Genomic DNA, 24,768 nt, shown 5'->3' with positions numbered 1-24,768 from the left:
ATTTGTATGATTGCAGTTTTCTTTAATCAGTCTGTTTACCTCTGTTTGTCTGGTTAGTGTTTGCCTATACAGTTCAGCCTCACACCTCTGGGTGGGGGAGGGAACAGATAAGGGATAGATAAGAGCAAGGTAAGTGACCCAAGCATCTCCACCATCCAGGATAGTCCAGAGAACAGGTATAGCCTGGGGCGCCCCTAGTTGGAGGGATCAGATCGGTGCTGTCTTAATTCCTTCCCTGTCCCTCCTGCTAGGTGTGCCCTAACTATCCCTACTCCCCAGGTTACTTGTGATGGTAAAGATGCTGGGGCTACATACTGTTAGGTGTCGGGTTCCTGCAGCGACTCAGCAGGAATCCAGAGCCTCACATTCTGCAGTCTCCAATTATCTATCGACCGCAGAGGAGATTGCTCAGCAGTCTTGGCATCCCAGACACTCTGCCCAGACCTGCTCTGCGGGTCTGGCTGTTGCTGCCACCGTTGGGTCAGCAATAGCAATGCAGGCTGCTCTGCAACAAAACACTCCAGAGGCTAAGTCCTCTCGTTGCGCTACTGGGCATGCTCACGAGACGATCTCCCATTGGAGATGTTAATGCCTTAGGCGTCTCTGTGAAGCCAACAGAGTATGCCCAGTGCACACCGGATGACGTCAAACCCGTGTGCGATAATACCACCATATTTAGTGTTCGCCATTATCTAGCAGCAGTGTTAGCACCTTCTGCACGGTGGACCCCGGGCGGCGAACACACTTTCCGTTATTTTATATTTAATGCATTCCGCCGTCCCTAATATTATTATAATGGCGGACCAGCAGCAGCTACAGCGGTATATTCGACAGCTGGAGGGCAGGTTGGCAGCCCTCAAGAGTTCCTCTTCGGCTACGGATGCTGCTGCGGTCGCTGCTCAGACAATTGCAGAAGCTGTCTCCCGTGCGTCCATGTCCACGCCGACAATTTCCCGCCTCCCATTGCCCGATAAATTTTCTGGTGACAGCGCCACCTGTAGGTGTTTCGTGAGCCAGTGCTCTATCCAGCTCGAGTTACTGGCCATGCGATTCCCTACAGAGCGGTCTAAGGTGGGGTTCATCGTCTCCCTCCTGTCAGGCAGGGCGTTGGAATGGGCTACGTCACTATGGGAGCATGATGACCCTGTGGTACTGGGCGCTGCTCAGTTTCTAAAATCACTAAAGCAGGTCTTTTTGGGGCCCCGGGTCACTCACGACACCTCTCTCCAGTTACTTGCGATAACACAGGGATCCCTGTCGGTCAGTCAGTACGCCGTCCGTTTCCGGACACTGGCTTCCGAGCTGGAGTGGCCTGATAAAACACTTATCTCTGTGTTCTGGAGAGGGTTGGCTAAGCATGTCAAAGATGCTTTATCTACCAGGGAGGTTCCCGTAAGTCTGGAGGAGGTGATTGCTATTTCCACCCGTATTGACCCTTGTTTTACGGAGCGCGGGCTGGAGCGTACTCAATCCAGACAGAAGCTTAGGTTGGCCCTCGACTTCTCTGAATTTCTTGAACCCCCTGATCTGGACGTCATACCTCCTGAGCCCATGGATGTGTCTCGTACCGGTCCCAAACCGCGTCCGGCACAGGGCTCCACATGCTGTTACCTGTGTCACCAGTCTGGCCACCTGGCTAACAGGTTTCCGCAGCGATCGAAAAAACTTTCACGCTACTGGGCATGCTCACGAGACGATCTCCCATTGGAGATCGGGAGTCACATGCTCAGGTCCTTCTCCTGATCTGATTGGTCCATCTCAGAGATCTGGAAGGTCCCAGAAGCGCACAGCTATAAAAGGTCCACATGGCCCCTCGGCCATGCGCTAGTATAGTCTCTAGTTGCTACTGTGTGAATGATGATGGATGCATGAACCTGTGAATAACTTATTAAGATCCCCTTCCTCTGAGATTACAAGTGTGTATAGGGACTTAGCTTTAGAGTCTGCGCCAGTCAGTGGCAAGCTACAAGCCACAACAGCATCCTCCACAGTGCTAGCATCCGACAGTGTGCCTGCTACCGGGCATTGTCGATTAGCGGCAGTGTCTGTCGCCGCGCTGCAGTCTGCAGCTCCTCTCGGCATCCGCATTTGCGACGCTGCACGCATGGTAGGTCTAGACGGACTCTGACCCTCTGCCTAGGGTCTAGCTCCTGTGACCACATACCGTTCGTGCACTTCTCTGAGACCTGTAAGTCCAACAGGCTCAGTATTTATGTTAATGCCTTAGGCGTCTCTGTGAAGTCAACAGAGTACGCCCAGCGCACACCGGGTGACGTCCAACCCGTGTGCGATAATACCGCCATATTTAGTGTTCGCCATTATTTAGCAGCAGTGTTAACACCTTCTGCACGGTGGACCCCGGGCGGCGAACGCACTTTCCGTTATTTTATATTTAGTGTATTCCGCCGTCCCTAACACATACCTTGAAATAATAGCAAAAAGCCAGATATGCTTACCTGCCTAGGCCTCCAAACAAATGCACCAGGATGCAGTGGACCCATGTAGTTAAGATGGCGGCAACACAGGTACAAAAATACCGATGAGACAACCACTCACAACCTACCAATCCTATGGAGGGGGTGGTTGCTTGGCACATTATTGCACAATGGAGACTTCTATGCAGTGCTGTTCACAAAATGGTAATGCACAGCATCCAGGTTAACAGCCTATTAGTGATGCCCACACTGTGAGATCAGGCGGGCTGCCCAGTACTATCCAAATGCATCCCATGTGAACAGACACCACAGTTTACAAGACCGATTGGGCCCAACTGCACCCTGAATAATAATGTGCAAAAAAACATATAAAAATATGTGAGGTAGTTGTTGGTATTTTGGCCAAAATACGGAATCTCGCAACGGAATATCTACTGCCTGGGACCTCCAGTGGCAAATTTATCCAGTAAGTTGGGAATCTCATGGAATTCTGATTGATGTAGCACATGCCATAACCAGCCCCCATGTGAGCTTATCAAATGTGGTATGTGGGCAAAGTATTGAGCTAATAAAAAGAAACGTTTGGGGCTCTGTCTTTGTTCATTCTGGAAGACATAAGTTTGCTATGAGAATGTTCCATTTTCCCAATCAGAGAGCTTCCGTCCACTAATCTCTGAGCCATTTCTGTCACATCAGGTTTACTAATTCTCTTTCATTATTCCTTTTTATTATATATAATTCTAGATATAGTATTGTCTTGTTCTCATTTCATATAATCTTTGCATATTTTTTATAAACACTGCATACCCTTCTGGATTAAATTGATAAAATTTAATAGCTCTGTTCCTCTTGCTCGGTAAGCCGTGCACCTGAAATCATATGCTACCTGTAACAGGTGTCCAATTGGCCTGTATAAACGATTAGTGGCAGCAGCTAGTAGTGGTTCCTTTTTTGTGTTATTGTAGAGCTGGAAGTGATCGAACTGGGATATAAACAGTATATATTCTACGAGTTGTAATTGTGTAATTGGAGGTGCATAAACCATACACTCACTATGAGTTCAACAATAATCAACCTAGTAGTGGAAGCAGTCACAACCTCGTCCATCACTCGTCAACCAGTTGTGTAATTCTCCAAGTTCCTGAAGATTGGAGGCAACGGAGTTGCGTTCTCCAGATAAACTGGTGACAGCAGGTGGATCTGCGTGATCTTCCTGGTGTAATCTGTGACAAACTGGTAACTGTGAAAACTCCCCCGGCTGCGGATCCGTGACATATATATAACCAATTTCCTTATAGCATTTCCTTATAAATTATAAGCTTGTGAACAGGGATCTGTAACTGTTGAACTATGTGTTACTCTATAATAACTTTATTGCCTGTACATGTTCCCGCTTTATTGTAAAGTGTTACAGAATATGTTGGCGCTATAGAAATAAAATTACTATTCATTGAGGCAGCATTATAAAAAAAGACAAAGGCACAGTGCATTGATTAAGTAAGACCAATTGTTACTTACCTAAAAGGAAGCTCTTCTTTGTGTTCAGTGAGGATCTGTAAACCATGATTGTCGGATGGTGATACAGTTTCATTATGGGGAGAAGCCATCCCCACTACCATTTCCTGTACATTTTCTAACTCATTATTACCTTCGGGAATCAGAGGTCGTTTCTCAATTTTCCAGTGCTCTTCCTAAACAACAGAAGACATGTATAAATTAAATAAAGGAAACCTTTATCATGTTTGCATTGATTAAATCGTCAGAAGGATCAGTACCAATTCTTCAAGAGGAAGGGTCAGTGACTAACACATTTTCCTACTTGCATTACATCAGTGACATGAATGTGTCGTAGTAGCTGGAGACGGCTAATGTGATTAAAAAGATAAAGAATGACTTGTACCTTACTAACAGATCGTGTGGGCACATCAGCTGAATAATTATTGCTATGAAATATTTAATGTACAATATTCCAAAGTCACAAATATCCTTGGACATCCTATACAATATTAGGAAACTAATACATTTCATATGGATAAAATGCTTAGGTTATCTGCCTGCTTTACTAATAAAAATCTTGTAGGCTTTGAGCTATACGTCAAAGGAGTGTGCCAGAATTTTCAATTTCCATTTAAATTTTTACCTGTCCAAATATCCCAATTGAATTCCCAAACACATCACTGACACATAGGCTGCAATCTGCAGATGCAGAAATGATGAGGAGACAGTGATTATGACTGCAGGTCTCTAGGTGTGTGATGCAGTCACTGTGTGGCTGGAATGATGTGACTAATGGCGGCAGTTCCAGAGTCTTCTGTTCACTATAATCCATACAATACTCCTGCGGGAAAAGAAACATGCAAAGTGAATTTGAATAAAATGTAAAATACTCCCTTATGGGAGTTATATAGGAGGTAAAAATGAGCGCATTGGCTCAATCTGAATCAAATTTGTGTCAAAGTTGAGGAAATTTGAAGCACTCTGATTTCTAACAATTTGCACTTCAAATTTGTATGAATCACAAAAACTTCCCAATGCCATTTTACACAAAGCAGTAGATTTAATCAGCCCAAGAAGGCTCATATAACCTCATGTATGGCCAAGCTTCCCCACAACGCCTTGCAGCTATTACATCACATGGTATAACAAAGCCAGTCAGGAGGGACTATCACAGCCTGTATAAAAGCTGATGCAGGAAATTTACAGCCCTAGAGGATCTGAATAGGGAGAGTGTGTCACAGCTCAGCAATCAAGAAAAACAAAGAAAGCTTTAAAACACTGAAAAAACATTATAGATAGGGTGCGTCAGTACAGCAGTAAACACAGCTACCATCGGTTAACCTATAGTCATGTGTGTTGAGGTTACTTCAACATTACTAAGGCTATGTTTGGCTTAACCCCTTCGCGAACCAGCCTGTTCTTACCTTTCTGACCTGGCCAATTTTTACAATTCCGACCACTGTGAATTTATGAGGTCATAACTCTGGAGCGCTTCAACGGATCCCACTGATTCTGAGAGGTTTTCTCGTGACATATTGTACTTTATGATAGCAGTAATGTTTCTTCGATATGACTTGCGTTTATTTGTGAAAAAAACTGAAATTTGGCAGAAATTTTGAAAATTTTGCAATTTTCCAACTTTTAGTTTTTATGCTCTTAAATCAGAGAGTCATATCACACAAAATAGTTAATAAATAACATTTCCCACATGTCTACTTAACGTCAGCACAATTTTATAACCAAAATTTTTTTTTTGTTAGGAAGTTATAAGGGTTAAAAGTTGATCAGCAATTTCTTATTTTTTCTACAAATTTTACAAAACCATTTTATGCCGTCTAATAATAAACCGTATGGACATTTTTTGTGGAAAAACCCGTGCTGGTCCTGATTAATCTGCTGCCAAGTGAGTGTCCCTCAACACGAACAATAGGGGCTACTTTACACATTCAAGTCTTTGAGTCAGTGAGAAAGATCGGATTGTGCTTATAACATCATATTTTCACAGACTGACTGCATGGAGAGGGTAGAGAAACTTTTTTTTTTCTCTCCACCGCCGAGAAAATCGGATACCACTCCGATCAGAGTTTGAATAGCACAATCGGACCTATTTTCTCGGATGGAGAGAAATCATTTGTTTGTACCTGCCCTTAAGGGCCTGTCACACTAAGCGATATCGCTAGCAATATCGCTATAACGTCACTGGTTTTTGTGACGTAGCAGCGATATTGCTAATGATATCGCTATGTGTGGCACTTACCTCCGACCGGCTCCCCCGCTGGTTATTACTGATCTCGTCGTCAGCTTCCTGCTGGGCTTCCTGCTGTGGAGACGAGCGACGCGTGGACGCGGGTGGGAGGACGTCAGGATCGCCTCGTCTGACAGGTAAGTAGCGACCCCCGACCCCTGCGATGTCGCTGGTGAGATCTTCCTGTGTGGCAGCTCACTAGCGACCACTTAGCGATGCACCAGCGATTCTGACCGCGTCATATCGCTGGTGCATCGCTAAGTGTGACAGTACCTTTAGAATGACTTTTGCTGCATATGGTAATTTAAAATAAAGAAATGTGGGACATGTGCTTTCTATCATAATGAAAAATACCTTGAAGGAAAATAAAGAAGCCTTGATTTATAAGGAAAAACAGCTTTTGATTAAAATAAACGTTACTGTAACCAAAACAACCAAAAATTATAGTGTAACTAGCAAATTGAAAGTCTGAACAAACTGATTGGCTTATTGGTTGCTCCAGATGATAACTCTATTTCACCTTTGTACCAGTTTTCCTCAATATCCCCCACTGTGCCTACAGGAGCTTGTGAGCTAAACAAAGGCCTGGAAAGAGCTACAGAAAGAACATGTACACCATGGCATTTTTTTTTTCTGTTTTCCCTGAACATTTCACTGACTTACAAGGTCAGCCAACATTAGAAAATAAAACATCAGTCAATCTAACGAACGCTTCATCACCCTTCAGACCCCAAACACATTACAGAAGAGATTAAAGAAATTTAGTACAATAGGTTGTACAAGATTACAAGAGACGTGATGTGAAACTAAATGCACCAAATAAGGCACAACGCAATCTGAAAGTGCCTTAGTCGCCAAAAATGTCCTGTTTGTTAAGGATTTCAAGTACATTTCCTCCAATTATATAAAGGAACAATCCAAGTAAATATACGTCCTTCATTGTCCTTCTGTCAATTGGTTCAAAATTCAAATAAGCAATTTTGGCAATCTACACAGTTTATAACAGTACTTCTCAAACTATCGGGTTGGCCTTAATTGAGAAGCATCCCTGGCTATGGGTGAGGCTTAGTTGGTTAATGCAGTTATGAAAGAATTGCTCATATGCTGCACCGGCCAATTTCTGTTGCACCAATTTCTGGTTTAGGGCTCGCTCAGGAGCATTTTGTTCGGACGTGTGTCATCTGTGCTAATATCGGATATCACATGGACCAGTGCTATTCAATAGGGCTGTTCAGATGAATGTATGTATCACATGAGTTGGCTGTCTTTGTTAATAAAATCAAAGCATGTACTATTCTCATCCATTATTTGAATGAGACTCAACCATTCAAGTCTGAGTGTGCAAAAAGAGAATCCTATATGGATCATTCTTATTGCATTCATTTTTTGCTGATACATTACAGTTATTAACATGGGAAACTTGAGTTGGTTTTGTAAGTTTCTTTAAATGTTGATGTAATGAATAAAATGAATGTCAAATAGGTTTAAAAAATAGACAAAAGACTTTTGTCTTTAAAAGACAAATTTTAAGCCAAGGCATGATAGTGTTTTGATTGGTGAAGCCACAGGAGAAAGATTGAAAGACCTTAGGTATATGGCCCGAATATCCTCGAAGGCCTATCTGTACCCAGTTTCGCAATGATAAGCTCATCTCTAAGTATGCTTCTTCCATGTTCACATTATCAGTATTTGGTCAGTATTTTACACCAGCATTTGTAAGCCAAAACCAGGAGTGGGTGATAAATACAGAAGTGGTGACGTGTTTCTATTATACTTTTCCTCTGACTGTTCCTCTCCTGGTTATGGCTTACAGGTAGTGAGGTAAAATACTGACCAAATACTGAACGTATAGCACAAAAACCCATATGTATAATGGCACAACTTGTTTAGATGATAAACCACCAAGAGCAAAGAAATCAGTATACCATGCCAATAAAAATTGACTTTATTCAAATTCATCAATATAACAATAAATGAAACAAAAAGAACATATTATCAAGGCTACTACCAAGTGTGAATGGGAGGAACTAACGCCAGAAGCCTGAACTATTAAACATGCATAATAGTACATCAAAAAAATTCACAGACATCGCCACCAACTATATCAGCCACATAATAGTAAGCATCACAGAGACTGCTATGTAATTCAGCTAATGCTGGTTGCTGTGAGCAAGAAATTATTTTCAAGAAGACTTACATATAAGAATGGTCTCCTACTGCGGTCCTCCACAAGCGCCCAACGCGCGTTTCGTCCCTTCATCAGGAGGCGAACCTGATGAAGGGATGAAATGCGCGTTGGGGCGCTTGTGGAGGACCACAGCAGCAGGCCATTCTTATATGTAAGTCTTCTTGAAAATCTTTTCTTGCTCACAGCAACCAGCATCAGCTGAATTACATAGCAGTCTCTGTGATGCTTACTATTATGTGGCTGATATAGATGGTGGCGATGTCTGTGAATTTTTTTGATGTACTATTATGCATGTTTAATAGGTCAGGCTTCTGGCGTTAGTTCCTCCCATTCACACTTGGTAGTAGCCTTGATGATATGCTCTTTTTGTTTCATTTATTGTTATATTGATGAATTTGAATAAAGTCAAACAAATTTTATTGGCATGGTATACTGATTTCTTTGCTCTTGGTGGTTTATCAAATACTGAACGTGTGAATACAGTTGTGGCTAAAAGTATTGACACCCCTGCAATTCTGTCAGATAATACTCAGTTTCTTCCTGAAAATGATTGCAAACACAAATTCTTTGGTATTATTATCTTCATTTAATTTGTCTTAAATGAAAAAACACAAAAAGAATTGTCCTAAAGCCAAATTGGATATAATTCCACACCAAACATAAAAAAGAGGGTGGACAAAAGTATTGGCACTGTTCGAAAAATCATTTGATGCTTCTCTAATTTGTGTAATTAAAAGCACCTGTAACTTACCTGTGGCACCTAACAGGTGTTGGCAATAACTAAATCACACTTGTAGCCAGTTGACATGGATTAAAGTTGACTCAACCTCTGTCCTGTGTCCTTGTGTGTACCACATTGAGCATGGAGAAAAGAAAGAAGACTAAAGAACTGTCTGAGGACTTGAGAAACCAAATTGTGAGGAAGCATGAGCAAGCTCAAGGCTACAAGTCCATCTCCAAAGACCTGAATGTTCCTGTGTCTACCATGCGCAGTGTCATCAAGAAGTTTAAAGCCCATGGCACTGTGGCTAACCTCCCTAGATGTGGACGGAAAAGAAAAATTGACGAGATTTCAATGCAAGATTGTGCTGATGTTGGATTAGGAACCTCGACTAACATCCAAACAAGTTCAAGCTTCCCTGCAGTCCGAGGGTACAACAGTGTCAACCCGTACTATCCGTCGGTGTCTGAATGAAACGGGACTGTATGGTAGGAGACCCAGGAAGACCCCACTTCTTACCCCGAGACATAAAAAAGCCAGGCTGGAGTTTGCCAAAACTTACCTGAAAAAGCCTAAAACGTTTTGGAAGAATGTTCTCTGGTCAGATGAGACAAAAGTAGAGCTTTTTGGGCAAAGGCATCAACATAGAGTTTACAGGAGAAAAAAAGAGGCATTCAAAGAAAAGAACACGGTCCCTACAGTCAAACATGGTGGAGGTTCCCTGATGTTTTGGGGTTGTTTTTCTGCCTCTGGCACTGGACTGCTTGACCGTGTGCATGGCATTATGAAGTCTGAAGACTACCAACAAATTTTGCAGCATAATGTAGGGCCCAGTGTGAGAAAGCTTGGTCTCCCTCAGAGGTCATAGGTCGTCGAGCAGGACAATGACCCAAAACACACTTCAAAAAGCACTAGAAAATGGTTTGAGAGAAAGCACTGGAGACTTCTAAGGTGGCCAGCAGTGAGTCCAGACCTGAATCCCATAGAGCACCTGTGGAGAGATCTAAAAATGGCAGTTTGGAGAAGGCACCCTTCAAATATCAGGGACCTGGAGCAGTTTGCCAAAGAAGAATGGTCTAAAATTCCAGCAGAGCATTGTAAGAAACTCATTGATGGTTACCGGAAGCAGTTGGTCACAGTTATTTTGGCTAAAGGTTGCGCAACCAAGTATTAGGCTGAGGGTGCCAATACTTTTGTCTGGCCTATTTTTGGAGTTTTGTGTGAAATGATCAATGTTTTGCTTTTTGCTTCATTCTCTTTTGTGTTTTTTCTTTTAAGACAAATTAAATGAAGATAATAATACCAAAGAATTTGTGATTTCAATCATTTTCAGGAAGAAACTGAGTATCATCTGACAAAATTGCAGGGGTGTCAATACTTTTGGCCACAACTGTATGGTCTTATTCAGATACAAACATGCACTTTTAGCAAGTCCAAACCATTAGGGAAAGAATTAATTGCCTGGAAAAAGTGTTTACCTGTATGTCCCAAACCTTTATCCATCCATCAATATCCCCTGTAATAAGGTTATTGTTTGCTTGGTCAATTGTCATAACTATGAAACTTGCACCTTCGTGAGCTTGAAACTGTCCCATTAACTGGTTTCTAAATATGTTCCAAAATCTAACATAGCCAGATCCTCCACAAGACACTAGGTTGGCACCTCCTGAAATGAAAGAAATAATATTAATGCGATATGTACACACAGTTCATAATAAATTACCCTACAAGTAAGAGCTCATTCAGATGAGCGTATAATACGGAGAGTTTTATATAGTATCTGAGTGTTAGACAGCACACGCCCGAAATATACGCTCGTCTGAATGAGCCCCTGATTGACCAATGTAACTCAATAGGGGTGTTCAGATGACAGTTTTTTCGTTCTGTTCTCTTCTCAGCCTCCGATGAAACTCACCGATTCAATTCAATGGGTGCTCAAAAAAATCAGGTCCCATATGATCTGTGTAGCATCTGATTTCTTTCTGATACATTGCTATTATTTACCCGAAGAACTGTAAACTGTACAGGTGTTTCTCACAAAATTAGAATACCATCAAAAAGTTAATTTATTTCAGTTCTTCAAAAAAAAAAAGTGAAACTGATACTGAATTTTGCGGTTTATAAGATGAACTTGATTATAAGACGCACCCCAAATTTTGAGGAGAAAAATAGGAAAAAAACATTTTTTAATAAAATGGTGGTGCTTCTTACAATCCATGTGTCTTTTTGATTACCAGGGGTGTTGGCTTCAGTGAAGCGAGGTCCCAGGGTCGCTGCAGGTGGAGACAAGAGTGGGACGATGCTGCGGACCCCAGACTGGGAGAAAGGGGTGTTCGGATGTGCGACGCTGCGGGTGTTCGGTGGTGCAGGGGCTCCAGCGACATTTTGTGAAAGCCCAGAGCCCACATACTTCCATGGTTTACTTTGCGGTGTACTCTGGGAAAATGGCCACGGGGCGGCACATGTGCAGATGGAGATCTTAGCGCTGAGATCTCATTTCCCGAGATCTTGGTGCCGAGATCTCCATCTGTGCATGCACTGGCGAGGCAAAAATTTTATACTTTCATCTGAACAAGCCCTTAAAGGGGTTGTCTGGTCTAAAATGATAAGTCTGAGTGACTGCAGAGTTATCATTTTAGACCAGACAACCCCTTAAAACTAAGACTAAGCTATGGAAAGTGATGAGGTGTTCATGTAGAACTAAAACCAAGACCAAGCACTCACATAGCTCAGCTTCTCATACGTTGCTGTGACCTTGGGAATATGTTATGAGAGCGTGGTACAAGTTGAACCAGAATTTTCAGTTTTTGAGTAGAAAGAAAAGACAGAGCAATACAGATTTATGCAGAAAGGCCATCAAATAATCTTTGTGATTTATGAAGCCAGCCTGTGCAGCTTCATAATATGCTTCCCATCTTCTCTGTTGCTTCCCATAGGATACCTCATCAGTGCAGAGTTAGTGCCTGACATGTTTCCATATCATTCCACTGTTTCTTTAAATCTACCAATTATATGCAAGTGAAATGAAAGTTTCTCAGCCAGGTCTGTACAAATGAGATTAGGTGACATGAGTGAGGTCATTGTACACTGCTGGGCTTTCTACTTGAAGCCACAGTGACTGAAACAAGTGAAAAAAAAAGTCTTCATTATTTCAGATTTGGAAAAAAAATGAAGAGATCTTAAAAGTATCTCTGACACGAATCTGTGTAATTAATACCTCGCTCTTCAAAGTGAATTATTTCAAAGCAAATGAATTAGGAGCTGAGGATTTAACTTATTTATTTCAATAATGAAATTAAGCAAAAAATAAAAGTTACGGTTGTTAAAAAGTCGCAATGCAACTTGGTCCTAGAATTTCCATTCTGCCAGTTAATTACTATCAGTAAATCCACACGCAATATAATTTGTATTTCATACTTCTGCACAGTGTATGTGTATTTTTCCTCTTGCATGACCTCCTTAGTCCTCGGATACACACTTGAGTACATGTAGAGTACTCCTAACAGTAAACTTTATCTGATGTACTAGCGTGTAAGGCGGGAGCACTTACTAACCATACTGTGTGCGATATTGGTACGTTCTATCCTACCCTTTAAAGGGAATCTGTCATCTGGTTTTGGAGGGCGATGAAAACGAGGTCGGTCCGGTCCGATGGGCGGTGTTCCCGATGTGTGCCGCCTCCCCATCCTTGGCCGCCGTCCGCAGTTTTTTGAGGAATAGGAGTAGGTATCCGCCATTTTTTGCACGTGCGCTAAGCATTCTTGGCTAGCGCACGCTCAGTATGCTTTGCCCAACTACAGGCAAAGCCGAAAAGCCTGACTGCACATGCGCCGGTTAACTAAGCCCCAGAACACAGCAAAATACTTCCGGGGCTTAGTTAACCGGCACATGCGCAGTCAGGTTTTTCGGCTTTGCCTGCAGTTGGGCAAAGAATACTGCGCGTGCGCTTGCCAAGAATGCTTAGCGCACGCGCAACAAATGGCTGACACCTACTCCTATTCCTCAAAAAACTGTGGACGGCGGCCAAGGATGGGGAGGCGGCAAACATCGGGAACACTGCCCATCGGACCGGACCGACCTCGTTTTCATCGCCCGCCAAAAGTAGGTGACAGATTCCCTTTAAAGGGAATCTGTCAGTAGGATCAGCCCTCCTCAGTCGTCTCCACATGGGGAGGCAGGTGATAGGAAGCTTAGTAACATGATACCTTGGTACCTGCAATGCGAAGTCTTATTCCAAAGAAATCCACATTCTTGTATGTAAATGAGCTGTTCCAGGCAATGGGCCGGACATAGATCTCCCTGAGAATCTGCCTCCAGAGCTTATGTTAAATGAAAGGAAGAATGAGGAACAGGAGAGCAGACTTTCAGTCATTACATGTCTCACACTGGTAACCACTCCTCTTCATTTAAATAAATAAGCTTTGGAGGCAGAATTTTGGAGGAGATCTATGTCCGGCCCATAGATCTTATCTGCTAATTTACATATTAAGAAAAATGTGGATTTCTGAGGAATAAAACAACACATGACAGATATTAAGGTATCATTTTATTCAGCTTCCTATGACCTACATGAACATATATTGACAGTTGATCCTACTGACAGATGACATTTAGATTTGCACATAAGGATAAAGAGTAAAGCTGACAATGCATATACTGCAGACCCAGAAGTTGCGAGGGCTCGAAAACCTTTCTACTGTTCATTTGAACTGAAGCCTATTTGTTTGTAAGTCTGGTGTGGTAATGATGGACTACGCCACTGATCAATAGCATGCGCTGGGAAGGTACGGTAGGTCATCCGTTACTCAGAAGCTAATTCAGAAGTGACAATAAAAAGGGAAGGACTTGACAGATAGAAAGGTTTCGAAGCCTCCGGCTCTATCTTATCCCTGATATAGATCAAGTACTAATCAGTTCTCCATCACGATCCAGTAAGCCGTGGGCTTCCAGTGCTATTAATAGTAAAAAACCTAGCCACATCTCGGCACACTTGTCTACGGCAACAACAACCTGCAGTGTATAGAAGCTCTATAGAAATGGCAGAAAACTTGACAAACTCGTACCTGCTTCTTCTGTCAAAGTTTATATAAGAGATGAAAGAAGAATCATTTTAATTCTTCGTTTTCTCTTTTACACGGGTGCTCCAGAGACACGGGGAAGATATTTAAGACACAGCTTTAGCTAGAGTCAATGTGTATTGTTCAAGAAGAGGAATGTGTGAAAATAAAAGCTACCTGTAGCTGAGATATGTTTTCTTGCCCCCAGGAAGAACAATCTTGTTACAGTATTATTGCTGTCAGAGTCTGTGTTGCAGAAGCCACTCGAAGACCGTGTATATCTTCTAGAAGATGACGATGAGATGCTTCTTTTTCCAGCGCTTTGCAGTTGAGACTCTGTATAAAAAAAAAAACATTTTTAGATTGGTTCACAGCAATAAAATAATACTACCTTATTTTATTGATGCTACACATTGCAATGTAATACTATTTTATAGCCTACAGATTAGCATATATGCCCCCATCTGAAAGGGGATAAATTAAGTTGCATGATTCCAAAATTGCAAATTGAGGAACATTTCAATATACTGAAACATTTGACGATGATGCTTTTTCGTTTTGGGCATGATAGGGTGTCGTTCATCATTATATTTGTCTTGTATACAGACATCTGGAAAGAGCTGACTGCTGTCAAATGGAAACATTCTACGTGACCATAATACAATTATGCCATTATACCAAACAGAAATCTTGCGTAACGCCAGAATAAAGGAACAATGAATGACTATTTGTATGATTTACATTATTTTGCCATAAAAAATGGCCCACATTCACAAAGACTAATGTCACGTTTCCATCTGCTCCAGGAATATCTTTTTCTGCCACAAACTACCACCATAGTCATTAAGTGTGCGTTGCTGGTGATGGAGGAGGCACCGTGGCCATTTGCTCTGTGTCCAGCCACTAATACTGGTGTGTCTTGGTACTGTAGTGGTGCCCTGTCAGCCAGAATTGGTGTGTGTTCTGTCCAGCAGTCAGCAGGAGTAATAAACTTCCTGCTACGGCCAATGGGGCAGTGCCACATCCTACATAAACTTCCAGCTTACTGCTGGGATTCGCAAGTCATAACTTTATAATGACCGTGGTCTGTAACTATGTGTTATCCTGCTATCTGACCCAGGTGGTGGAAACCCATTGCTTATCCTGGACTGGCTTATCGCTTTGTTTGCCTTACGACTCTGCCTCTAACTCTGTCCACCTGGTTCTGACCTTGGCTAACTCTTGATGCTGTCTCTATCTCTTGATTTTGCCTTATATCTTCACTCTCTGGTTTTGACCTGGCTAGTCGACCTTCCTCTCCCAGTTCACTCTATCAGCCAGCAGCTACTCTATGGATTCAACACAGGGAAGCCTTCTGTAAGTTCATAGCCCTGTGTAGGGGTTTAAGGATGAAGGCCATGATTTCTCAGTGACCCAATTAGTGGAGTTATTGGAGGAAACTATGTACTTTGAAGCCCCATTAAGAACATAAACAGTTAATTCTCACAAATTATATATTTTATGGTACTCCAAGTACTTAAACCTTTTAAAGCGTGTCTGGCAGCACAAAATGATTGTTCAAACCCTGTGTTCAGTGCAAACTTGATGTGGCTCAGCAATTAAGTGCAACTTCCCACCTACTTATTTTTCATTTATTTCCAGCCTCTCTTATCTGATTGACACCTGTGGCTTTACTGGAGCCAGAGAAGGGCAGAGGTATAAATGTAAGGAGAAACATGCAGTGGACTATTTGAAATGCCGAGGGTGCACTGAGGGACTAGGCTTTGTTTGAACAGACATTTTGTGCTCTTATACTCCTTTTATTAAATGTGGCACATTTGTAACTTTTTGAAGATAGAAAATAAACTTAGATTTGCCCTTTCAACATATGCAACATATTTTGCTCTACAAGTTTTATCTTAACTACATCCCCTTGAAGACCTTCTAAACTTTTCTTTTCACGTTCTAAATAAAGAAAATAGCAAAAGAAAGAAAGTTTTATCAGATTGCCAGAAGAAACTATATGAACAGTTTTGTAAATATAAAGTATTATTGAGAAACCTGCAATATATTGTATAAAAAAGAGCCATAAAATAAATGTTAGATGAGTCCCTTTTTTGGTGGGATTTTATGACTATTTGATGTGTATGGGGGACTCCAGTGTTCCCAGGCAGATGATTTTTGGGAAGAGGAGAATCAGGCAATTTAAATTTAAATGATAGATATTTAGACAAAAAAGCTTTAAAGAAGGGCCATATATAAAAACAATATTTTTATTAAGCAGACAAAATATAAAAAAATCAATATGTAGGTACGTTTTAAAAGTGAGAAACCACAGAAGAAACTATTGTTGGGTGTACCTGGATATTAGTATATACATAGTAGTAACTAGAGATTGGCAAACTCGAACAGTAAAGTTCGGGGTCAGTACCGAACACCTACTGTTTGGGCACAGACTCTGAACACGGACTTCACCAGGAAGTCCATGTTATTCTTCGGGTTAGACACCCTGAACACCAGGTTTTTCTCACAAGTTCTCAGAGAGCCACGGTTACCACGCTGTCAAATGACAACTTGAGCCGGCAGCTGTGATCAGAAGTAAAAAGCTTACTCTGGTCAATGGCGTCGGCTGATGGGATTCCTACTCCAATCAGCTTACGTCTGCTGTTGCTATTAACAGCGAGAGCAGGCGTCGGCTGATGGGAGTATTCATCAGCCAGCGCCTGCGCTTTCAATAAATATTTTTTTCTTTAAAAATGGTGTGGATTTCTCTGTATTTATAATAACTAGCCAGGGAAGACTGACAGCTACAGGCTGCAACCCCAGCTGTCAGCGTTAGCATGGTTGGTTATCAAGAATAGAGGGATCCCCACGTCATTTTTTAAAAATTATTTAAATAAATAATTTAAAATAATGGTGTGGGGTCCCCCCATTTTTGACAGCCAGATAAACTAAAGCAGGCAGTTGGGGGAAAGTATTCTCATGCTGGTAAGGGGCCATGGATATTGGCCCCCAGCCTAAAAATAGAAGCCCGCAGCCACCTAGAAAAGGCGCCGAATGGGCATTAGGCAAGTATAACTGTGTTTGTTATTTTTAAATAAAAAAGTAAAAGTGTGTTATTTTTTGTTTCAAATAAAGGACTTTATTCTGGTTGTGTGTTTATCTACAATATAACTATAGGATTAGTAATGGATTAGTAATGGATAAATAATGGATTCTTACTGACGCCTCTCCACTACGAAGCTGTGGGCTTGATGTTACTGGACACTACAAAGGTGACATCAACCCCACAAATATGAACTTCACTTGCTACCCTCACAGGGCAAGAGGGATGATCTGGGTAAAGCGCCAGAATTGGCGCATCTCTAATATTTGCCTTTTTTGGGCAGCGTGCTGCTATTTTAAGGCTGGGGGCCAATATCTATGGCCCCTTACAAGCCTGAGAATACCAGCCAACAGCTGTCTGCTTTTGCTTGGCTGGTTGTCAAAAATGGGGGCACCCCACCCCGTTTTTTCTAATTATTTATTTAAATAATTAAAAAAATGACATGGGGACCACTTTATTCTTGATAACCAACCTTGCTAAAGCTGACAGCTGAGGATTGCAGCCTACAGCTGTAAGCTTTGCCTGGTTGGTTATCAAAATATAGTGGACTCCGTGCCATTTTTTTATGATTATTTATTTAGAGCCATCCATCAGCCACCGCCTGCTCTTGCTTTTATTAGTGGCAGCAGGCATAGGCTGATGGAAGTAGTAGTCTCATCAGCCGATGCCAGTGACCGGAGGTAAACTTTTTACCTCCGATCATAGCTACGCACTCAAATGACAGCATGGGAACAGCGGTTCTCTGACTGGTGGCAATGATTTTACTGCCGATCAGAGGCAGTATTTGCCGCGCTGTCATGCACATTACAGAGTGCCCAACACTGGATGTTCGGGCCCTCCATTCAAGTGAATGGGAATGGGGTTCAGGTACTGTTCTGGCACCCAAACCCAAACTTTTTAAACTGTTCTGCCAAACCTGCCGGACCCGAACATCTAGAGGTCTGCTCATCTCTAGCATTAAGTTATTTGAACATCATAAAGACAATCAGAAGTTCAACATGCATCAATTTACAGACAAAAGGAAATGCAGATCAATTATGTATCCAAAATGTATCAATCGCAAAATGAATATTCAGTGTAAAGTCATTACTGAAAATCAGGCTTTATGAATAAAATATGCCTTACACACTAGTGTAGAAAAGTGTTTGTCCTCTTCCAGATTTCCTATTCTTTTGCATGTTTGTTACACTAAAATGTTTCAGATCACCAAACAATTTTAAATATTAGACAAAGATAACACAATTAAACACATAATGCAGTTTTTAAATGTAGGCATTTATTATTAAGGGTAAAAAATCCAAACCAACAGGGCCCTGTGAAAAAGTGGTTGTCCCCCTCTTTAAAACATAATTTAACTGAGGTTATCACATCTTTGGGAAGCTTAGTTCAAATTCCGTAGCTACACCCAGACCTGATTACTGCCACACCTGTTCTCAATCAAGAAATCACTTAATTAGGACCTGCCTGAAAAGTGAAGTAGACCAAAAGATCCTCAAAAGCTAGACATCATGCCGCGATCCAAAGAAATTCTGGAGCAAATAAAAAACATATTTGGAGTATTTGAGGTCTATCGGTCTGGAAAAGGTTATACAGCTATTTCTAAGGCTTTGGGACTGCAGCTAACCACAGTGAGAGCCATTGTACACAAATGGCAACAACATAGAACAGTGGTGAACCTTCCCAGGAGTTAGCGACCCACCAAAATTACCGTAAGAGAGCAGCAGCGACTCATCCACAAAGTCAAGTTAAAGTAAGTGTTCATTACTCCACCATAAGATCGAGAGTGGGCAAAAATGGCCTGCATGGCAGAGTTCCAATTTGAAAACCACTGCTGAGCAATAAGAACATAAAGGTTTGTCTCAGCTTTGCCAGAAAACATCTTGATGATCCCCAAGATTTTGGGAGAATAGTCTGTGGACTGACTAGACAAAAGTTGAATTTTTTGGAAGGTGTATGTCCCATTACATCTGGTGTAGAAGTAATACAGTACTTCATAAAAATAACATCATACCAACAGAAAAATATGATGGTGATAGTGTGATGGACTGTGGCTGTTTTGCTGCTTCAGGACCTGGAAAACTTGCTGTGATAAATGGAACCGTGAATTCTGCTGTCTACCAAAAAATCCTGAAAGAGAATGTCTGGCTATCTGTCGTGACCGCACTTGGATTATGCAGCAGGACAATGATCCAAAACACGCCAGCAAGTCCACCTTTGAAAGGCTTAAGAAAAGCAAAATTAAGACTTTGGAGTGGCCTAGTCAAAGTCCAGACCTTAGTCTGTTTGAGATGTTGTGGCATGACCTTAAAAAGCAGTTCATGCTCGGAAACCGTCCAATGTGGCTGAATTACAATAATTCTGTAAAGATGAGTGGCCCAAAATGCCTTTAGAGCGTTGTAAAAGACTCATTGCCAGTTACCGCAAAAAGCTTGATTGCAGTTGCTGTTGCTAAGGGTGGCCCAACCAGTTATTATGTTTAGGGGGCAATTATGTTTTCACACAGGGCCCTGCAAACTAAATTTTGTGTTTACTTATGTTATCTTTGTCTAATATTTGTATTTGTTTGGTGATCTGAAACATGTAAGTGTGACAAACATGCAAAAGAATAGGAGATCAGATAGGAAGCAAACATTTTATCACACAACTGTATATCATATATAGAAGTTCAGATATATTGTATTTGCTTGTTATGCATGCAAGGTATACATGCAATCAGAGTTGATGGGAAGAGGGATGGAGCTAAATATATACGGTAATCCAGGAGAAAATCCTGTTAGAAGCGAAAGACTTGAGACAGGGTTGTTGATTCACCTTCCAGCAGGACAACAGCCCTAAGCATAATGCCAGAACTACAATGGAATGGCTTAGATCAAAAGCATTTTCATGTGGGTGAATGGCCCAGTCACAGTCCAGACCTAAATCCCATTGAGAATCTGGGTCAAGATTTCAAAATGGTTACCGCCTAGTTTGTAAAGAAGAATGGGTAAAAATTTCAGCCTCTACATGTGCAAAGAGACATACCTCAAAAAACTTGCAGCAGTAATTGCAGCAAAAGGTGGCCTAGAAAGTATTGACTCAGAGGGGCTGAATACAAATGCATGTCACGATTTTCAGATTTATTTTTTTAAATACTTAGAAAGCCATGTATCATTTCCTTTACACTTCACAAATACTTGGTACTTTGTGTTTCTATATCACATAAAATCCGGATGAAAAAAACATTTAAGTTTGTGGGTGTAATGTGAAAAAATGTGGAGAAGTATGCGTACTTTTTCAAGGTTTCAAGGCCATGTATACACATTCAGTATACAAATATATGCAAATCACATGCATACACATATTACACACATATACACATGTAAGTATACACAGTACACACATTTGGATTACGCACACATAGACTAAAGGTCCTGTTTCACATAGCGACGCACCAGCAATCCTGACAACGATACGACCTGGTAAGGATCGCTGTTGTGAATTCTCTCTCTGGCTTCCCTCTGGTGATTACTGAAGGTAGTGGAGCTGGTCAGATTGACAAAGGGGTTGCGAGTTCCCTTTCTGGACTCCCTCTGGTGGTTACTGGAGGTAGTGGAGCTGATCTGATTGACAGAGGCTTGCCACCTGATGATGAGGAAGACGATTGGAGATCTGGGGTTTCTGATTGGGATTTAAGACAGCTGACTCCCTCTATCCTTGCTGGTGATTTTCTTCCTGTGCCTTCTGAGGTCTGATGTCTCCTGCTCTTTCCCTGCATGGTTCAGCTAAGTGGTTCATTTGCTATTCTGTTTGCATTTGATCTGGTTTTGTCCATCTCTGCTTTGTGAGGGTCAGCCAGCTCCAGCTGGGGCTGCGCTGAATCACCGCCCATATGTTACTGCATGTGTCAGTTTGTTTTGTCCCCTGTTATATTGATCTCTTTTTGCTTTGCTTTCAGAATATACCAGAGTGCTGATATAGTGGGGGCGAAGTCGTGCGACTTGAGTGTTTTTTGTGCATCAGACGTGTTGGACTTTTTGCAGGGTTTTTTGCATGATTGCAGACAGTGTCTTTCCTGTCCTGTCTAGTCAGTGTGGGCCCCATCATTTGCTCAGTCTATTTTTCTGCCTGTGTTTGTGTTTTCATCTTGTCTCACCGACAATATATGTTTGGGGGCTATCTATTCCTTTGGGGTCTGCTTCGGGGCAGTTTAGATTTCTCCTTTCTTGCTTTATCTTTGTTAGCTCTCCGGCTGTGCCGAGGCGTCTAGGATCATCGTAAGCACGCTCCACGGCTACTGCTAGTTGTGTGGACAGGATCAAGGGTCTGCATCCGCTTAGTTACCAACCTCTCTGGTTTTCTGTGGCTTAGCTTGGGCCTGCTATCCTCCTCGGTGCCCATTCATAACAGATTGCTGGTGTGTCGCTAAATGGTCACTAGTAAGCTGCCAAAGAGGCAGATCTCTTCAGCGACGCAACAACAATCCGGTGATCCATATAACGACCTTGGCGGTCGTTGGTACCTTGTCACACAGCAGCTATTCTGAACAATTCCAGCCTGCGTCCCTGAGTTCGGCGTCGCCAATGAGGTCGCTCGTCGGCGTCAAACACAGCAATTCATGCTGGCCAGTGGGACGCCGATGATGAAAAAATGGCCCAGGACATTCCAGCACGATCAGCGATATCCAGCAGGGGGGCTGGCCGCCACTACATGTCACATGTAGCGAGATTGCTGTTGCATCACAAAACCGGTGACGCTATAGCGGTCTCGCTAGCGATCTCGCTATATGAGATGGGGGCTTAATACTGTATATAATCTACATACTTCACACATATAAACACTTTACACTTCTGCTCTACACGCTTGCAAAACCAAACTGACACATCCAACCCTATGCTACAGTGGTTTTTATGATGAACCGGTAGCTGTAGGCCACATGGAAAACCCGTCCGGGAAGGAAACACACTGCCCCACTACTGACCTGTAGTCCATTTCAAAAATAAAAGCCCAGAGCAGGTTTTCTTAAATCTGCCTTGGACAAATAGCTTAATGAAGACTACACTTACTTTTATTTTGCATTGCAATCACATCTATACCTATGACTGCAATGCACTCCCGTGGCCTCAATATGCTTGTATGGCATCCTGGAGGACACATAGCGACCCTCGCATATAACACCGGTCACTGCCTCACAATACATTATACACACCTTTCACACATGTACAGTATTCCCATTATACACATACTGTAGATGTACATTACAAACACACAAACTATCCAGGTATACATATTATATGTGCATATACAGTGGATTAAAAAAGTCTGCACTCCCCTGTTACAGAGCCAGGTTTTTCTCACGTAAAAGGAATAATTTTATAATGTTTTCCACTTTGCATGTGACCCCTAAGTGGCACAAAACCAATGAGAAACAAACTGAAATCATTTTGAAGGGGAGAAATAAAAATAGAAAAATAAAACAATGTGGTTACAGAGGCCAAAATTCTAGCTCTGCGTTACATACTTTTATCTTGCTGCCGTTTTCATGAAATGCCAAATGATCTTCTGATGTCCCATAGTAGCGCCCACTATGTTCTCACACTGCCGAGTCATTGATATTCATGAGCTGTCGCTCCCCCGCAAACTCAGCACTGATTGACCGCTATCTCTTTATGCACAGTATATGGAGATAACTATCAATCATCGGCAGGTGGGAGTAGCCTCAGTTAATAAAGATAGATCAGCATAAACCTAGTGACAAATTCCCTTTTAATCCCACAGGACCCTAAGGGCCCCGTCACACATAGCGATCTCGCTAGCGAGATCGCTGCTGAGTCACAAGTTTTGTGACACAACAGCGATCTCACCAGTGAGATCGCTGTGTGTGACAGCGATCAGCGACCGGCCCCCCTGCCGGTATCGCTGATCGCTCTTGGAAAGCCCTGGACATTTTTTTGGTCGCTGGTCTCCCGCTGGCCAGCACGCATCACTGCATGTGACAGGTGGGAGACCAGCGATCAACTGGTAACTAACGTACACATCGGGTATCTAAGGGACATGTGTCCCTTAGATACCCGATGGGTACCTTAGGCTGGTTTCACACTTGCGTTTTTTTGCGCTGTATTTTAGCGTTAAAAAACGCATACGCTTTTTTTTCCTATATTTTGCATGGGATGCGCTCATGTGCGCATACACATGCGTTTTTACGCGCATCCTTTTTTTGTGGTGTGCGCTCGGGCGCACAAAATGCATCCTGTTGCATTTTTTGGGCGTCCGACTTGCCCCCAAAAAACGCATGCACGCGCAATGCGTTTTCTTACAGCAAGACACCCATTGTAAGTCTATGGGTGTGCATATGTGCGCATTGGCATGCTCATGTATGCGTTTTTTTGTGCATGCGTTTTTTTGTTGACCATTGGTTAGACAATGGAAATTAGGGGTTTGGGTTAGAGTTAGGGTTAGTTAAGAGGGGTTAGGGTTTGGGTTAGTATGGTTTGGTTAAGGGTTAGGGTTTAGGGTTAGTTAGGGTTTAGGGTTATGTTAGGGTTTGGGTTAGGGTTAGTAGGGTTTGGTTAAGGGTTAGGGTTAGGGTTAGTAGGGTTTGGCTAAGGGTTAGGGTTAGCATTTGGGTTAGTATGGTTTGGTTAAGGGTTAGGGTTTGTATGGTTTGGTTAAGGGTTAGGGTTAGGGTTAGTAAAGTCATGGTTTGGGTTAGTGTTAATCCTAACCCTATCTTGATTTTTTTGGTGAGGCCAACTAATGTTGGGAAAAAACGCAAACGTGGTAAAAACGCACTAAAAATGCATACAAACGCTGCGTTTTTTTCATGCATGTGCATAAAAATGCTTGAAAAAAGCGCAGCATTTGTATGCGTTTGTATGCGTTTTTTCCATGCTTTTTTTGCGGGAAAAACGCGTTGCAAAAAAAAGCAAGTGTGAAAGTAGCCTTAGTTACCAGCGCGCTGATGCAGGGAGCTGGTAACTAAGGTACACATCGGGTTTCTAAGTGATGCACAACCCTTAGATACCTGATGTGTACCTTAGTTACCAGCTCCCTGCATCAGCACGCTGGTAACTAAGGTACACAACGACGACGTGCGTTCGGCGTCGCTGGGGCTGATCGCTGGTGAAGCTGTCTGTTTGACAGCTCACCAGCGATCCTGACACGTTGATATTGTTGTCGGGATCGCTGGTGAGTCGCTTATGTGTGATGGGGCCTTAAATAACCCCAAGGTCATCCTCTTAGAATCATAGAATCATAGAATCGTAGAGTTGGAAGGGACCTCCTGGGCCATCTGGTCCAACCCCCTGCTCAAAGCAGGATTCGCTAAATCATCCCAGTTAGATGTCTGTCCAGCCTCTGTTTGAAGACTTCCATTGAAGGAGAACTCACCACTTCTCGTGGCAGCCTGTTCCACTCATTGATCACTCTAACTGTCAAAAAGTTTTTTCTAATATCTAATCTGTGTCTCCTCCCATTCAGCTTCATCCCATTGCTTCTAGTCTTTCCTTGTGCAAATGAGAATAAAGTTGATCCTTCTACAATGTGACAGCCCTTTAGATATTTG

General features: G+C 42.3%; 1 protein-coding gene across 2 annotated transcripts in view; it reads right to left on the bottom strand.

Moving 5' to 3' along the window:
• WDR49 (WD repeat domain 49) overlaps nt 1-24,768 on the bottom strand; it is a 257,162-nt gene that overhangs the window by 35,575 nt on the left and 196,819 nt on the right. For both annotated transcript variants that reach the window (XM_073578935.1, XM_073578936.1), the window contains exons 12-15: nt 14,321-14,479; nt 10,565-10,752; nt 4,576-4,773; nt 3,954-4,126 (exon numbers count right to left, since the gene is read on the bottom strand). In XM_073578935.1, the coding sequence (XP_073435036.1) occupies nt 3,954-4,126; nt 4,576-4,773; nt 10,565-10,752; nt 14,321-14,479 (718 nt within the window). The remainder of the gene's footprint in view (nt 1-3,953; nt 4,127-4,575; nt 4,774-10,564; nt 10,753-14,320; nt 14,480-24,768) is intronic.

The sequence above is a fragment of the Dendrobates tinctorius genome, unplaced genomic scaffold, assembly GCF_039654945.1.
Source record: "Dendrobates tinctorius isolate UK_male_01 unplaced genomic scaffold, ASM3965494v1 ptg000060l, whole genome shotgun sequence".
Taxonomy (NCBI): domain Eukaryota; kingdom Metazoa; phylum Chordata; class Amphibia; order Anura; family Dendrobatidae; genus Dendrobates; species Dendrobates tinctorius.
Note: the sequence above shows the minus strand (reverse complement) of the source record. Positions and strands in the feature narration are given on the sequence as shown.